The sequence below is a fragment of the Mus caroli genome, unplaced genomic scaffold (genome assembly GCF_978045245.1).
Source record: "Mus caroli unplaced genomic scaffold, Mus_caroli_1 scaffold_2, whole genome shotgun sequence".
Taxonomy (NCBI): Eukaryota; Metazoa; Chordata; class Mammalia; order Rodentia; family Muridae; genus Mus; species Mus caroli.
The window spans coordinates 11,043,986-11,061,629 of NW_028227257.1; the positions used below are offsets into that span (position 1 = coordinate 11,043,986).

The window sequence follows — 17,644 nt, forward strand, 5'->3', positions numbered from 1 at the left end:
GGCTGCTGCTGGGGCTAGCTTCCCGAGGCCTGTGTTTTGCGGCTCTGGGTGACTCAGAATTCTCGTCCGCACGTGGTCAGCCTGAGGCAGCTGGTACTCTGTGAGAGCAGGGAAGGCCTGTGGGGACAGGATGTGATCTGTACTTTGGATCCTGCCCCTCTGAAGACACAGTTACTCCCAAGGGGAAGGTCCTTAGAAGCAGGAAGAGGGCTGTAGGATGGATGTAGGTCGAGAGTCAGCCGTCTTCTGTAGTGGTTCCCATATTACAGATAAGGACACTGAGGCTTGAAGCTGTGAAAACAGGCTTTTCTGCCTCAATGCCTGTGACATCATCTTGGCTGTGTCTTAGCCATCACCAATGCCCTCCAAAGCTGGAAGTTAGGAATGCCTGTTGTTACCTTTACAGAGATGGCCCAGAGAACAGTGTCATGAAAGGGCGTGGCAGATTTGGAGCCCTGCAGACTGGCCATGAACAGGGTCTTCCTATGATGCTTGTCCTGAGTCTCTTCCCTCTGTATGTGGCCCCATACTGAGCAGTTAACATCTGCCCTCCCTGAGTCGGATGGATAGCTGCTGAGTAAGGCTGCTAGCTGGAGAAAGCTGGAGGCCAGTGAGGATGCCAGGGGCTGAGAAAGATGGGTAAGGATGCAAAGAAGCAAGGCAGAGCTGATGGCAGCATCTGTTCTTTGGGTAGAACCTGCTATAGGCTAGCCCTGTGGTCCTGGGCAGGCAGTCCCTTAACCTTGAAGACTGCTAGTGAGTGTGGCTCGGGACATCGTAGAGGAATTACTTTGGTAAAACGAGCCTCTTGAGACAGCAGCAATCACTCAGGTTGTGAGACAAGATCTCATAGACATCTCTCCCCTCAGAGTTCTGGGGCTGAATGCCTAAGATCAGGGTCGTGTGGACAGGGATCCCATCTTTAAATGCCACTAAACAAGGGTTAACAGCTCACAATACAGATCTGAGGGTCAGAGTGAGTTTGTAGTAGGTTCTCAGGACGAGGGTTGGACTGAGAGGATGAACAGGGGGGAAGGCTGTGTCTGAGTCAAAGACACACACAGCCTCTGAGGCAGAAGTACCAGGACTGGGCCGATGGCTGTCACTAGAGAAGACTTAAGATAGGGTCTAGGCCTTGTGTGAAATCCTGCGGGGCTCCTTTCCAGGCAGGTAAAAAGGATCTGGAATGTAGGAGGGAGGCGCCAGTGCCTGGAGTAGCCTGTGGTAAAGGGAAGACTTTGAATGCCCGGAATACAGAACAGATGTGGTGGGAAGCATAGCATAGCTATCTAGAAGGTGAACTTATGGGAGGGTCAGAAACTACTCAGTCACTTGGCATATGACAGTAAGCTCTCTTGAAGCTGGTTCAGGAGTGGGGGATCTCATCCACAGAGGTAGGATGCTGTGTGATCTGTGATGTGAGGCCAGGGGCTTAGGGAGAGGGAGGAGCTTTCTTCCTGCCTCTGTCCCCACCCTGTTACTCCAGAAGGAGGCCTGAGTTGCCCTCCTCCGGCCTCAATCCCACCCCATGCGCTCATGCAATCTCAGAAGTCGAGACGCAGTCCTTGACTAAGCCTTTCAACCCCAGCGAGAATCATGGCTTCCCAGTTAGCTATGTCTTCATCTCGTTTGTGGTCGCAGCCGCACTGTGGGTTTGGATGGCTGTTTCCTGAACTCCGGCTCACGGCACCCTGCACCTTACAATGGCCCCCAGTGTCAAAGCAGTGAAGATTTGGCAGTCCTTGCCTCACAGTCCGTCCTCTTGAAGAGTCTGGGGTGGGCCACAGTGAGCCGGTGGGAGGCAGGAGGGGCTGACACGATGTTCTCTGTTCAGCAGCCGTATGCTATGCTTGCTGCAGAAGCTCCTGTGTGGTCACTTGATTGACAGGAGGGGGTTCAAACCCAGTTGAGGGGTGAACTCAGCCCGGGGCTTGACTTGACAGAGAAGCTGCACTTCCTGGTGTTTCTTCCCGGGCTTCAAGTCGATAAGCAGACATCTGAGTGTCCAGGGAGCAGCCTTTCTACCTGGCCCACTGGGGTGTTAGAGCCATCAGACTGAGCATGCTCTCTCAGCCTGCTTCTGTTCCCCCTTTGGCTCCACAACTCTACACACAGCACTTTCCCACCCATGCCGGGACTTCCACACATGTGTGTCTGTGGCCCCAGGAGGCTGGCCAGATGATGGATCCTTGACTTTTTGTGCGTCTTCATGCTAATCACTGTAGCTTAAGCAAGTCAGTTCTTTACCGTGATCCACAGTGCTCGCTCAAGGGTAGGAGGAGAGCGCCCTGGTTAGGCTTCTGCTGTAATCTTGTAGGAGGCCCCCAAATTGAGCCGATGGCTTTGGGGAGGTAGCCCAAGTAGCATGGAGCTCTTACACAATGCCTCATGAGGCCCATCTCCGTTTTCCCAGGAACTAGCCAGAACCCTCGCAGGGGTCGGCGGAGCCTACTTCCTGTTGGAACATGCAGGGAGACAGAATGGTCGTCTTAGTTTTCAGAGGGTCGCAGACCCCCTTCTCCTCTTCATGAGATGACCATAGGTGGCATTGCTAGGCGCAGCTCGTGCCACAGAGCTGTCCATGCTGCTGTTGCACAGTTGGGGAAACTGAGGCCTCATGAGAGACCCTATGAGAAGCCTTGGTGCTCTCACTCCAGAAGCTTCCAAAAGGAGGTCAGCATCCTTACTCGGGGCATCCTGAAGGTCTTTCAAATTTGGGGAACCCTAAATGGGAGTCCCTGGGGCTGGCTCCTGGCTGGCAGGCTCCCCAGTTCAGGAGTATGCAGTGAAGGGGTTTTCAGCCTCTGGTGCGTAGATACCAGAGGAAGGTGGGTGGGAGCTGTGGGGGTTAGGCCACGTCGTGGCTTTGCAGGGAGCCTTCGTTTCTTGGCCTCAGTAACGTGGTCTGAGAACAGGGGTCCCACCAAACGTCGAGCCAGGTGAGAGGCTGCAGCTGGGGCCACCTGCACTTCAGCAGCACAGAGGGACGGGTGGTTAGAGTCAAAGGCCCCAACTTGAGTTGTAAGCATCAGATCGAGAGAGGCCCTGCCTCTGGCGTCACTCCTCTGGCTTCCCCCAAGAGCAGCTGAGAAATCTTATCACTTACAGGAAGCCTCACCTCAGCTCGCACAAGCCTCAGTGATGAGGGACCCTGCCTTTTTGAGGTATGGGCTCCCCTTCTTTGGGACCAGCTTTTGAGTCCGTGGAGGCAGGGCAGGCAAGCAGGACCGCCAGACTTCAGCCCTAAGTGTCCTGTCTGGCCTTGAACCCGTGTGTGTAACAGCACTTCCCCCTCGGGGCTGCTTAGCTTGGTGTTGTGGGGGCACATGGGGACACGCTGAAACCCTTAGCCATGTGGCATTTCTGAACCCTTAGCCATGTGGCATTTCTGAACCCTTAGCCATGTGGCATTTCTGAACCCTTAGCCATGTGGCATTTCTGAACCCTTAGCCATGTGGCATTTCTGACCTGTTTCTTTTTTTCCCCAAGGGAACAGCAAGTTGGGGGGTGGGGGGGAGGTGTCCTCCTGCTGACAGGCGGGGACCCAATTTAGAACCCAAGCCAGTAATGGCGGTTAGTCTGTTCCAGGGCAGACCTAGCAACATTTGTGGGGAGTGGAATGCCAGCTGTAGGAAGGGGTCAGCAAACACCAAGGGTGGCCAACTGCAGTCCCCACAGTGAGAACAAGGTTGGTAACATAGGTTAGCTGGTGATGTGCCTGCCTAGCAAGCCCAGGGGTTGGCACCACATATAGTCAGATATGCTGGTACATGCCTGTAGTCCCACTGTAGGCAGATCAGAGCTTCAAGGTCATTCTTAGCTCCACACTAAAAGCCAGACTAGGAAACACATGACCCAGTATCAAAAGAAAAATGTAAATTGAAACAGAAGCTGAGTACACTGGGAATGTGGGGAGTCGGGAGTGGAGAGGTACAGCTTTTGAGTCTATGGAGGCAGTTAGAAGGTCCAGACAACGCTTCAAAGCCATATAAAATCTGAGCTATACAGAAGACATCCTAAGAGTGCGGTTCAGGGAGCCTAAAACCACTAATGCAGCCATGGTGGGAGGCTTATGCCTGACAACACCTGCTCTGGATTCTGGGGGAGCTGACATAGAGCAGGCAGGGAAAGCCAGCCATAGCTGCCTCAGGGCCTCATGCTCCTCAAACACTGGATAGCAGCCATCTATGTCGAGACAGGGAGAGGCAGGGTCCCCACATCGCTTACTGTACCATGAGAACAAATGGGCATAAACCCTACAGTCCCAGGTCCACTGGGAACCAACCTCACCTCCTTGTAAGTATAGGTCTGGCTTGTAAATGCTGGAAACCCTCCTCCCCTTGGATGAAGCCCCTAGGGGACCCCAGGGAGTCCCAACTCTTCTTGAGAGTGGATTCTAGTTCAGTAGTGGAAGGGGATCCCCCTCCCCACCTCCCAGAAACAAAGACCTCAGAGAACCCACAGTTCTTTGCATCAAAGGAGCCTCAGGCTTCTGTGAATCCTCCAGAGGGGACAGGAAAGCCAAGGGCCCTGAAAGCTTGAGTGGAGGAGAGAACACCACAGCTGGGTTTCAAAACAACAACAACCCCTGAACAGAGAGGTCCCATCCTCCTCAGGGGTCTTCATTACTCTGAGGGGCAAACAGCTTTGGACAAAGTAACTTTGGGGGACTTTTAAGAAGTGTTATATTTGATCTCTGAGATCACAGTAGATGGGTCCTCCAGGGATTCCTTTTTTCTGGGCTCGAGAGGAAGCCAATTTTATTTCATCTCTGTGACAGGCCCTAGGGACTGGCAAGAAGCCCTTGGTATTGCTTAGAGGCATGCCCGACCCCTCATCTTGCTGAAGTATGTTGCCTCTGGGACCGCCACCCTGTCTTTGTATAAAGTCCCTGTCTCGGTGCTACTGAGCTACCCAGCAGCTGGGTTCATTCAGGCCTGGAAGTTAAGATAATACAGAACCGGCCTGAAACTCCAGTCCAAGGGTGAGGTTCCATCCTGGGTTGTGTAGCTGGAAACAAATTGGAAGCATGATAGAGTTCAAAGGTAACTTTTCCTTTTCTTCTCAAAAACGGTTTTGCACGTCTCTTTCAGAGTTGATAGACACACACCTTAGCTGGATACAAAACATATTATGAGACCCAGTGACTGGTCTTTGATCCGAGAAATCAAAGTGAAAGGTAATGATTCTTCTACTTCTCCCTGGGGTCCAGCTGTGTTTTCTCACCCGAGCTCACTGTATAGTCGCAGAGAATGCGCCAACCGCAAGACCCTCTGTTCTCATTGGTCAACTGTCCTTGCCATTCCCACTCCTACTCTCTCGAGGGCGGGGCAGCTCCAAGATTCTCAGTCTGTGTGGTGGTGGTGGTGGTGGGGTGGACGCAAGGGTTTGCATGCTGTCCTGGGGGACCCAGTACCCTACAGGAGTGGCCTTCGGGGCCAGTCGTTCTAAAACAGGGCTGTGTACACTCAGCTTTCTTTCAGGAGAATTTCTTTCTCTGAATAAGTAGAAGCCCTAGGAAGCCAGCCAGGAAATGCATCATGTTAGCCATGGCTTAAGGGTTTGGCCTTTAAGTTATTGCTAATGTGCACTGACCTGACCCATGACCAGGAGAGCGAGCATGGCTTTCCCAGAGTTCACAATGCCCTTGCCTGGCTCCCCTGCTCTCCATCCAACTTCACTGGCTCTGGCCTCTGGGGCTTCATAGAAGGGTCAGGTGGTCAAATCAGACTGGCTGGGGCAAGCTTAGTAGGCTCTCTGACAACATAGGCCCCTTGGATTAAGGAGAAACTTGACTTTCCTGTGCCCTTGCTATGTGGTCAGCCAGACTTTTCAGCTGGTACCTCTGAGCTCTCTGGGGCAGTGGTTAAGTTGGCACTATTGGGGTGCCAGGCCATATCCAGCTTCCATTTTTTTTTTTTGTCAGTAAGAGCAACCTCTTACCTCCCAAGCAAGGTCTAGAAGTCCTGGCAGAGTCACACAAAAATCCCAGTCAAAAACAGTGAAGAAGCTGGGCAGTGGTGGCACATGCCTTTAATCCCAGCACTGGGGACACAGAGGCCAGCCTGATCCACAGAGTGAGTTTCAGGACAGCCGGGGTTACACAGAGAAACTGTCTTGAAAAAGCTGAACAACCACCTCAAAAGTAGGATAGTGAGTAAAGCCTACAGATGAGCTGGCAGCTCAGACCCCCATGTCCCTGACAACAAGGGATAAAGGCACCCCAACACCACAGTGAACCCTATATGGGAAGACAGGGTGCTCATCCCATCCAACAACAGGGATTCAAAATTCATTGTGGTCAAGAGCATTCACTGTACCAGATATCCCCAGACGAGCATGTGCCATGGCCCAGGAATCAAGCTGATAAAAACTGGAGATAGTTTATGCTGAGAGCAGAGCGATGAGGCCCTGGTGTGTGGTACTTCTTGAGCCTGGGAACTTGGCAGACGATCCAACCGCCAGCCTCCCTCTGACCCAGCACTCGGCCTGGCTCTTGACCTGTCACAGATTCTGTCTTTCCCACTGAGCCTGTATGGATGGCCTGGCTATGTTCTAGAAAATTCTCTAGAGGTCTTAGGCGTCCAGAGCCCAGGAAGGGGGCGCTGAGCAAAGGTGCAAGGACATTAGTGCAGAAAGTAAATCTCAGAACTGTGTCCCTGTGTCCCCAGATGACAGCTCTGGGTTGTGAGTGACAGGGAAAGCCAGCGAGTGCTTCAGGCCAAGAGCTCTTCCTTGGCTCTCGAGAAGACTCCCCCGGGAGCTACCCCTGCATCAGCAGATGGGATGTCTTTCTGTCCTGGGCACCTCCGAGAACCCAGTTGGAGGCGGCAGGGAATCCAGACCCAGAATACAACCTCTGCCTTCCTGTCCTGGCTGTAGGAGGGGCTCTCTGACTACACTTTGACCTGGTGGTAGAAAACAGAGATCTGGGATAGAAGCAGTGGGGTCTCCCTGTCCCTTCTTGCAGGTGCCATTCCAGAGCTAAAGGGGTGGGCTGTAGTCAGAACCCCTGAGAGTCCCTTGCCTTGCACCTCTACACAGGGGTGACCTTCCATCTGCAAGCTGAAGTTTTAAGGGCCTTGTGCTCTGTTAAAGACGGGAGGCCAGCAAGATGTCCCGATCAATCCCTCGGATAACTCCATTCTAGAATCTAGAATAGCAGCCCTCAGCCTGTGGGTCCTGACCCCCACAGGGGTTGCATGTCAGATATCTGCACGTCATTCATATCTTGATTCATAACAGTAGCAAAATAACAAGTTATAAAGTAGCAACAGGATAATGTTATGATTGGAGGTCGCCATAACATGAGGAAATGTATTAAAGGGTCTCAGGATTAGGAAGGCTGAGAGCCATCCACTGCTCTAGACCTTTACCACTAAACTAACCTAGGATCATTGTTAAGTAATACTAGTTAATGCTCTGGCTTCCCCCAGATTGATGAGCCCCAAAGTAAGCAAAGAAAAATCTTTCACCTCAGTGCCACTGGCAAACTACGGCAGTGAGGCTTGATCTGGCCCCAGTTCTGTTTTGTCAATAAAGTTTTATTGAGACACATTGATGTTGATTTGCCTATAGCCGTCTCAAAAGTTGAGAGAGGGTCCAGCACCCACAAATCTGAAAACAGTGCCTAATCCTTTACCAAAAGTATCTGTTAGGCCCTGGCATGGGCCTTTTAATCATGTCTGTAGCTATTTTTATTGATTCATGTTCTTAGAGTTTGTAGTGTCTGTTTGTATATGAAAGGCTGTCAATGATAGTGAGGAATGCAATGATTTTGATGCCCTTAAAAATCTGTCCGTCTTTCCTGGTGGCAGCCTCAGGGGTTAGGCTTAAAAGTCACACTGAAGTTAGAGACATGGCCCTCCTCTGACCTGTCCCTAATGAGGCTGGCAGCAACAATAGGCTGTCCCTCACCCGTCCTGTTCCTAGAATGTGGTGCTTTCCAGCAGACCACTCCGACTCAGAAGATACCAGGCCTTTTCCTGCACAGAATACAGCAAGGATTCTGGGGCTCCAGACACAAAAAGGGGGTGAATACTGAACCCCACAGAACAATTTGGTTTTGGTCAGCCATGAGGACTTCAGACTGAATGAGTTAACATCGTGGGCTCTGGATTCAAATCATTGCCTGCTACAGTCAGAGGCTGCCAGCCTCTACAGTATCTGTCCATAGAGTGATTATGTTGATAGGGCAGAGGTGAGAATTAAAATAGCCCCACCACCTTCAGAAAATCTGAAAGATCATTCTTTTGTGGATAAAATTTCTAGGCCAGTAATAGCCGCCCCCAGTTCTACACACTCACAATCTATGAGACATGGATTCCATGCTGAGGTGGGGATCAGGTAGTGTTGGAACCAGGACAGAAAAGTTGATATGGGCAGGGGTGGGACCACGTGGGGACTCACTGCCCAAGGTGGGAAGAGAAAGAAGCTAGCAGAGGAGAGACATTCTGAGGATGTATGGGATCAATAAAAGGGAATCAGACCTCTGAGCCTCCCTTGGGGGCCATACCCAACTCTGACATGGGACCTGAAGTGTCTATCCCTTTTGAAGATCTGTGTGCCCATGTCATTACTGGGTACTTCCTATGTTCCGGGTACAGGATACAGCCAGGCACACACAGCAATAGCAAGTTGCCAGGAAGGGAGGGTACAGGAGAGAGAACAAGCGTGTCCAGCTGTGGGGAGCCTTAGGTCCAGGATGTGGGTGGCATGGGCAGAAGATACAAACCTTAGAAGAGGCAGGGATGACATCAGCCTGGTGGGGAACCAGAGGTTTCTGGTGGCATGAACTGGAAGGAAGAAGCTGGGGCCATGCATGCTCAGACAGTGGTAGAAGTGAGGCCACAGAGGTGCAGACCCCAGGGTCCAAGAGGGACTCTGGAAAGTCCTACCTGAGAGGGTAGGGGATTGGCCCAGAGCAGGAATTTTAGAAATAGGAGAATTTAATCATGAAGGAGAGGGTTAGGAAGGTGGACAGAAGACAGAGGAGAAACGCGGTGACAGGCCTGAATTGGGGACTCTCCTTCACAAAGGGAAGATAAAGGGCAGAAAGTCAGTCATGGTGGGTATCATGGACTACATTCAAAGGGCTGTCCCCTGCCCTAGTGGCCCACAAGGGGGATACCTGGGTGGAAAGGTTGAGCAGAGCCCCTCAGAACTCGGAGCCTGGGTGGTTAGCCTGACATAGAACAATGTATTTGCCATCAACTGGTTGGTATGTGTTCTAGAACTTTCTCGCCTGCAGCCAGGGGTACAAATTGGATTTTAGAAAGAAAAGTCAGCACCAGAGAGGTTACAGGAAGTGCTTCAACTTGATAGCCACCTCACCCACCAGCCCTCAATGCTAAAGGCCTGAACTGGGAATCGCTGGCTGAATGTCACTGGAAGGTAGCTTCCCACTGGTGTGAAACACCTCACCCCAAGGGAAGGCAATACCACCTCTCTCTGGCTGCTAGAGGTTATCCAGCCTTCCAGTCCTTGCTCCTCTGAGGGAGCGGACCCATGGGGAGGGCCCATGGTGCCCAAAGCAATGCCTATCAGCTGCTTTTAGCAAACCTGGGCTGTGGAGCCACCAGCTCACTGGGCCCTGGCAGTCATGCAAGGGGCTGAATTTGGGTTAGCATTCTGCATTCAGATTCCCATTTGGGGGCCCCCAGGAGCGAGCTGGTACCTGGAACACAGCAGTACAGCCCCCTCCCACATGGTCCAGTCAGCTGACCACAAGTCCAGCCCCCGAGGCCTGTTAACAGAGCTATTTAACATCTTGGAAATGTTTGTTACACAAAGGTCCCATGGTTCGTCCTTGAACATGCCCGACACATCTGACAACCTGTTCTGCAGGCCCACACCTGTTCTATCCTGGGTACTACGGCCATTGACCTGATGTCTCCACGCTCACAGCGCTAGGAAACAGTAATATTTTTGGATCCAGTTTATAGGTTGGGAAACTGAGGCATGTAATGGTTATATCAGTAAAGCCGGGCGTGCAATCAAGTTAGGTCAGAGGTGGTATTCTGACCCCGACTCTGACTCCAGCAGGTACCTGAGGAATACTGAACTGAGCCCCAACCTTCCCACGCAAAGCACTGAGGGTACACCAGTGTGTTCCTGACTGACTGCTAATGGCTGTCGAATGCTGCGCACCAGGCTCAGGCTCAGGCTCAGTTATCCACCTCACGGCTAACATCCTCACAGCGACTCTTACTAGTCCACTCAGTGGTGCATGCCTAGGATCCCAGCACTTGCGAGACAGAGGCAGGAAGATTGCCCATCAGTTCAGGGTCAGCATAGTGTACACCATGAGTGCTTAGAATACCTGTCAAGGACCCATCACCCTACCCCCCCCAAAAAAAAAATTAAAAGCAAAACCAGCCAATGAGATGGCTCGGTGGGTGAAGGTGCTTGCTGCCAGGCTTGATGGCCCATGTGGTGGGAGGAAAGGACAAATGTCAGCAGGTTGTCCTCTGAGCTCTGCTTGCACGCCATGACACATCCTTTGCCTCACTCCTAGCACACGAGTTAAATGTCAAAGAGAAGACAGAACGATGATAAAGGACCGTGCTGCCGTGAGTCTCACTGTAGAGACACGGAGCCCGAGTCACAGGCCATGGGAGGCACGGGGCCAGTTCTGCTCAGAGACTAACCTGGATTAGCCTGCCCTTTAAGACGATACCTATCCACGCCCCTGTTGACATGGTGTCACAGACACCTGGGAGGGACCTCCCAGGAGAAAGCACCTCAGACCTCATAGACTCAGGAATGAGGAATGTCTCTGGCAGCTTCTCTGCCCTCCGTGCCATTTCAATCTCGAACGCTCAGAAAACAGCTCAGATGGGAAACTGAGGCAGCTGTGGGGAGGAATCTCCTTTTCTCCCTTGCTTGGCTCAGTTGACAAAATGGCGCAGAAGATGAACACTTGCTCTGGGGACTGGCTGTGCAGCCTCCTGTAAGGGCTGATCTCTGGGATGCTAGGGGAAGCTTTTGGCCAGATCCTCTGCGCCAGGATCTCGCCACCCCATTGCAGTAACTCACACCTCAGAGGAGCTGCCCAGCTGGCACAGGCTTGAGCCGCTTTACCATGTGAGGGGCTGGCGCCATGTCTACAGTTCCTGTTAGAACCACATTCTGACGAGGAAAGACCGGCTCCCAATCCTCTCTGAGGACCTCTCCACTCCAGGAGCCTTGCAGCACAATCTTTGAGCAGTGGAGGACCCCTGATTGTGCTGACTAAAAAAAAAAAAAAAAAAAAAAAATTAGAAATTTTAAGTGGGCAGTCAGTTAGCTAAGACTATTGAACCTCCCATCCCCCAACCCCTCACCCCTTCTATTTTAAGGGCCCCGAATTTGGGGGTTTAAGATGTTTTGTTTTCTCGTCGGATGTGATAGGATCACATGCTAGATGCTTTGAGGACACGGTAATCACAGAAGCAGCTTGGTAGACCCACAGTGACTTAAGTTTATGAACTAAAGGACAGAGAGGGAGAAAGCTGAACACTTTACCACATGAGCAAGAAGCTGGGGGACTTGGGTGGGGCGGTGATGTATCACTGCGTAGGTAGACATTTGTATTAAAATGGCTAAATGATCATCACAAGGAAAGATGCAGAAAGTAGCATCTAATTGGATGCCTGGTTTGGGTTGTCATCTCACATCTTTTTAAAAATTCTCTCTCCCTCTTCTAGTTAATGAAATCATCAGGAAGGAGTTTTCAGGACCTCCCTCCCGAAATCAGACCTAGAAACAAACATAATCACGCGACGCCTTCTACTCTGGACCGCTTCTGTCTCCTCCTGCCGTCTGTGACTGGGACACTACGCATGCGCACAGTGCACGCAGATGGTGTCAGAGCCTGGAAGCCTGCTGCCGCGCAAACAGCATCTTAGCCGTTGTCCATGGTGACTGGACATGAAAAGCAACTGCCTGCTGACCAAAGCCTCATTCTCAACTCACCAGGATGCTGAACCTGAGACGCTGGCAGGAGAACTGGAGGAACTGCGATAGCCCACAGACATGGCTCCTATCTCTCTCGGGAAGGGTCTTCAGCCAGAGCAACTAAAAGAGCATGGCCCAAGAGTCTGGCTTCCGGGCTCCAGAACCCCAGGTCTCTGTAGGAGCTGACACTGGACGTTCATCTGCTCACCAACTGGGCCACAGCAAAGCTTCATTTTGAATTTTCTCTTTCCAAAGCCAAACAGCCTTGCCCTGACAGGACCACCTGTCCCAACTTCTCAGCCTTAAGTTATAACACACGAACGTGTCTGCCAGCTTCTGGGCCTTTGCTGTGTTTTCCTCTGCTTCAAAGAGCCAACCAAGGAGGCCGTGGGCTGAGAGCCCTCTCGGCCAGCTATGGCTGGTGGGATCCAGCCCCGGCTGCCTGTTGGGAACACTGCTTCTGAAGGTTCCCCTCTCCACCCGCTCCACCCAGACGTCGGGAGAACCTTCTGGGTCCTTGCATTGACTGTTAAGGAGCTAAAACCACCAAACCCTGTCAAAACCTACAGGTGTTTGTCATGACCGCCACCAAACAGAACAAAGGGGCCGAAATCTCCCTCTGCTCTGAACTCAAAGCAGGGAAGTGCTGGCTTCACCCTAGTTTGTTTTTTTTAACCCGAATTCATGTAAAGCCTCCATAGACTCCTGAACGCAGCTGCATGAGCTGTGACTCAGGCGGATCCACCCCAGCATATGCCTTAGTGTGATCAAGCCCTGCCTGGCCCGGTTGTGTGTCCTGTGGGATTCTCCACACACACTGCCTGCTACAGGCGGTCCTCCATGATCTTCCTCCTGGTTCAGTTTTCTTCTTCCAACAGCGTTTCCCCTAATCGTGTACGCAAGACCGTCCTCTCCCCTTGCCTTCATCCCAGACGTCTCTATTGGGCATCTTCTTAAAGTGACTTTCTCGGCTTTGTGTGCTAGGCAGAGGACCCGAGAAGCAAGCTACAGTGGCTAAGTACCCGTGGTTGGTTTCTTACGTCCTGGCTTTCTTGTCAAAGTCGTCTGAAAGGAAATGGCTGGAGCTGGGCCAGCTGTGGCTGGTTCTCCTTACAGAGACCCCATGCCCAGGGTTTAGCTTGAACATGCAAATGTGACTTTGTGGTCAGGACCTAGCATGTCTCCCCTTTGCTGCAGCCCTGGGCTTTCCCTCCACTGACCCCATGCGTAGACCTGGGCAGAATTCTCGTGTGAACCCAGAATGTCTGTAAGAAGTTGAGCACTAAGCCGCTATGAGTCTAAGTACTTCCTGCTAAGCGAGAAACGTTCTGCTGGCCCTTTACGGCCAGGAGCTTCTGACTGGAGCAATGCCGACTTCTCTGGGGAAGGGCGATGAGGGTTCGGTGAGTGATAGTTCACACTTGCCCTGGCTGAGAGCCACGTTTTGCACATGAGGGAGTCAGGCCCTTCCTCAGATATCTCCAAGTTTTACCCAAGTGCCTTCCTGCAATTGTAGTCATTGTAATTGTAGCTCAGCTGCACTGTCCACAGGGCGACAAAGGGCTAACTCACTTCCCATTAGTTTTCATGTCAGCGAAGGGGTTCCTGGTAGCTCAGACTCCTATACTTTCCTCTGTGTGTATGTGTGCATGTGTGTGTGTGTGTGTGTGTGTGTATACGTGTACTCAATGCTCTTCCCTTTATACTATCTTAGCCAGATAGTCTCAGAAACTTGTTGATAAATATCCCAAACAGCCAAGGAGAGAAAGCAGCATCTGTTACCAAACAGGCCAGAGAACGTGTATGAGTGGCAGAGAGCTATGGAGAAGGTTTGGTCAGTTACAGACTCCAGGGGGAAACGAGGCTGGGAGTGACTGCTTATCAACCATTTCCAGGATGGGGCAGGATGGAGAGATGCAGTCTGATCTTAGCAAATGAGAAAAGATGCCCGAGCAGTGACGACGAGTGTACCGCACGTGGGTTAGAGGGGCGGAAGCGGAAGTGTGTCCTTGCTAAATCCGTGGTGTCGTTCCGGTGACAGTTCCATATTGCTAAATGTGGCACTTTCTCTTCCAAGTCTACAGATCTCCCTGACTGTACAAAGGCGCCGCTGATGGGGAGTATATCTATCCACCCAGATTAGTATGGTATTAAATTTTATTTTCTTATTTGTATTTTGATGCTTTTTACCTGCCTTTTACATATCTCACCCCTGTTGGAGTTAGAACATATTTATAAATGGTCAGATGTCTTTTTTTAAGGGTCTATTTCTTTTTTTAAAAAAATCTATATCTTCATTTTCTGTAAGAGAAATGGTATACTTCTGAGTTTTGTTTTGTTTTGTTTTTCATTCCGGGAAACAAATCCAAAGACTCACCTCGGGTCCTATCAAGACCTCAGGATGGGAGGGAAAGGGACTTTGTAGGAGAGAACACCTTTTTTTAGCTTGAGAAAGAGGGCCAGCTTCAGCTTCACGCCAGGGCTGTCCCTGAGAACTGTACATGAAAGGTTTGGTTGGTGGTTTCAATCTAAAGCCACAGAACTCTGTCTTTCCATGGACAAGCTCCTTCAGGCAGGCTGATAGTGACAGAGCCAACCACGTGGAGTCCTCCAAGGTGACACTGATGTGCAGCATCCAAAGAACAGCCACCTTCTCCCCAGCGCATCATAGCCACGGACCAAGTGAGCAGGTTCCTCCCGTGACCTGGGATAACATTGTTCACATGCAAGCGGCAGCCTGGTCACCCATTATCCATCACCACCAGCCGTGGCCAGCCGCCGGCAGCACCGTCACACAGGGAAGCCGGAAGCCAATGTGTTTTAATGAGCACTCAGAACCTATAGGAGGCTGAGTTGGTTTATCTTCACACCACAGTGCTCAGCATGGGGGGGGGGGAATGGGGGCTACTTAACAACTGTGTTCATTTGGCGCGCTTCAGAAAAGACACAGAGGTGGCCAGGCTAGGGCGAGTATTCCTGAACTCTTTGCTGTCAGGGAAGGCTGGAGGAACCTGACACATCCTCACCACTGGCGTCTCCCAAGCTTGGACACCAACCTTCATGGACCCAAACCAGGCAGCTGCAGAGCGGGAGATTTCCCTGCAGTCCAGTAGTTGCATAAATGAGGCAACATCACCTTCACCTACGACCAGCTTACTCGTGCCTTGACAGACATACGGCCACCATCATTGTCTTAGTCCAGTTTGTTTACAGCTAACTCTCAATGGTGGGCCAGGAGTGGTGCTTCCCTGAGCAGGACCCCTCTGAGATCACAGTGAAGTCCTGGAAACTGGAGTCAAAAGTGTTAATGCTGTCAGATGGGAATAAACATCCCTGCCCTGCCTGGCCCTGCCCTCTCAGGCTTTAGATGGACTGGGTGCAGACAGTGCTGTTGCTATGTGAGTAGGAGCCCCAGCATTCTGTGAGAGCATCCCAGACATCAGAGAATCCCCGTCCCCCTGTCATTTCTCAGCCCTCATGGGAGCCTGCTCATCGGGCTCTGAAGGCTGGGGTTTGGGAAAATCTCCGCCCCACTACCTGAGGAGTCGGGATATATCACATTCCTATGCAAAACGATTTTACTCTCCAGTTTCCTGCAGTTTATTTTTGCTATATGTAAAGTATTTTTATACGGCTTATATGATGACAGCTTAGCAATAAACAGTTGAGAGCAACTTACTTGGGTGTGTCTGCTTCTCTGGGAGGTGGGGTAGAGCGGCCTTAGAAGCGGGTTTAGACAGCAAGGAAGGTTTTTGTCTGTGTACATAAGGTATAAGCTCGGGGGTGGGGGTCTGCTGGCCCTGGGTGGTGGGAACACTGGTTCAGAAGGCTTGCCCAGGTAACGGAGTCACAAGGTCAACTCAGATCTGCCCCATCCTCCCCATGGGCCCTGCTCTGACCTGCCCCTGGTCCGCTTTTTTAGGGTTAGAGGCAGGAACAGATTTAGGAGTCAGCCGTGGCCCAACTTCCAGGAAGTGTCTGAGTACCTGAAGTCGTTTGTAAGCAGTCAGAGGAGGGATGGGGCCTTTCTGTTTGATTATCTTAACAAAAATTGCTGGAGGAGAGGGGTATCATCATCCAACCTTAAAAAATACATTCCAGAAAGTCCCAAGACTTTCTAGCTGCCTTCCTCCTCTGAATGGCTTTTCTCCTTTCAGAGTTAAAGTGCCCAAGACAGGTGGAAGGAATTGTTATTTCTTAAAATCTTAATATTATTCAACCGTCATCCACCCTTGAGAGTTGTACACTGAAGTCCTGGGGCCTGTGCCTCATAGACTCTCTCTACCCAACCATGATCTGCTCTTGGGATTTCTAGACCTCACCTGCACCCCTTCTGATGCCTGCAGCCAGCAGGGCCATGGGGACAGGTGTGCCAAGCCCTGACAGGGAGTTGCATGGTGGCTGCAAACATCCAACCCGGCAGGTCTCAGGCCCCCCCAGTGACATAGGTCAGAAGCCCTCAAAGAGTCCCTCAACCTAGAGGGTTCAGATTCCAGAAGTTTCCTGGTGAGCCCATGGCTCCCGGTAGCTGGTGTGGATGCCACTAATACAAGCTCTCTGGAATGATCACATAGCTTCAGTGGGTAGGAAACCCCCCACCTTCGCTGCCACACACCCAGCACCTGCCCAGCAGCAGACACCCCAAGCTGGCTGCACCCCGTACAATGTTTGCTGTAACTGTCTTTCCCCACTTCTGAAGCCCTTCCATGCTTTTCTGGAAGGCCAGCATCCGCAAGCAGTCAAGGACAGGAGCAAGACTACACCCACTCCAAATAGACATCTTTTACATCTCCATGCAAGCTTTCCTGGCAAACATAAATCTGAACCATTTTTTTTTTTCAGTTTCCCCTGATGCAAAATGAGAACAACAGTTGCCACCTTCCCTGTCTCAGGACCCTGACAGACACTGGCTTGTGTTTGCTATCAGTTTCCTACAGTATCACTCCACGGCTGGGCTTCACTATTGAGCCTTGAGCTCCTGTAGGGAGCTCATTTGCCATGAGATCTGGAAAAACATCATAGAGGCTGGGGTTTGTTTGTTTTTTTAACTAGACCTTAAGAGCCGGAAATGAGTCTGTCCACTTTTCAAAACTCCCCAGATGTAAAGGAAGCACACACTGGAACCCCTGGGATGACAGCAGTCTACAGAGGTCCCTGGCCACGCGTGCCACAGCAGCAGCAGCGTTACAGCAGGGGAGGCACAATTCTGGGTTGGTAGCAAGTGGGGGCTTCAGAAGGCTTCGGAGAGAAAGTAGGACAGACACCGGCGCAGCCTCTTTGGGGTCATAGACCAGAAGGAAGCACAGAGCCAGGTTGACTCTCAAACGGCAAGAAGGCGGAACCACAAGAGTCATTAGTAATTGAAAGTGAAGGCCACAGCCAGGAGGAGGCAGAGGGGACTGGCTTGTAACCCTCACGACATTCTGTGGTACAAACATCAGGTTTGGACTAAACTTTTCCCCAGAATGCCTCTCTGAACCCACCTGCCCCACCCTCCTGGTAGCACCCAGAAGTGAGGTTGTGTGTACACAGCCCAACCTAGAGGTACAGCCAAGGAGACTGCCCCAGCCCAGCTGCTTTAAGGATTCCTTTTTCCTGCAGATTCTATACTCAGAAAGTGCACAGTGCATCATGGCCATCAAACGTACTGCAGGGACCATACTGTCCTTAGCCAGATTTCGAGGAGGGACAGTAAACCACAGCCTCT

General features: G+C 51.5%; 1 protein-coding gene across 4 annotated transcripts in view; it reads left to right on the forward strand.

Annotated features, from left to right (window-relative positions):
• The window catches only part of Nfatc2 (nuclear factor of activated T cells 2), a 127,551-nt gene extending 111,951 nt beyond the window's left edge, over positions 1–15,600 (forward strand). For 3 of the 4 annotated variants that reach the window (XM_085832151.1, XM_021180887.3, XM_021180854.3), the window contains exon 10: positions 11,688–15,600. In XM_085832151.1, the coding sequence (XP_085688277.1) occupies positions 11,688–11,743 (56 nt within the window). In that variant the 3' untranslated portion in view covers positions 11,744–15,600. Of the gene's footprint in view, positions 1–5,093; positions 5,180–11,687 lie in introns of all 4 variants that reach the window. The other variant, XM_021180861.3, reaches the window with a different exon arrangement.
• The last annotated feature ends 2,044 nt before the right edge of the window (positions 15,601–17,644 follow it).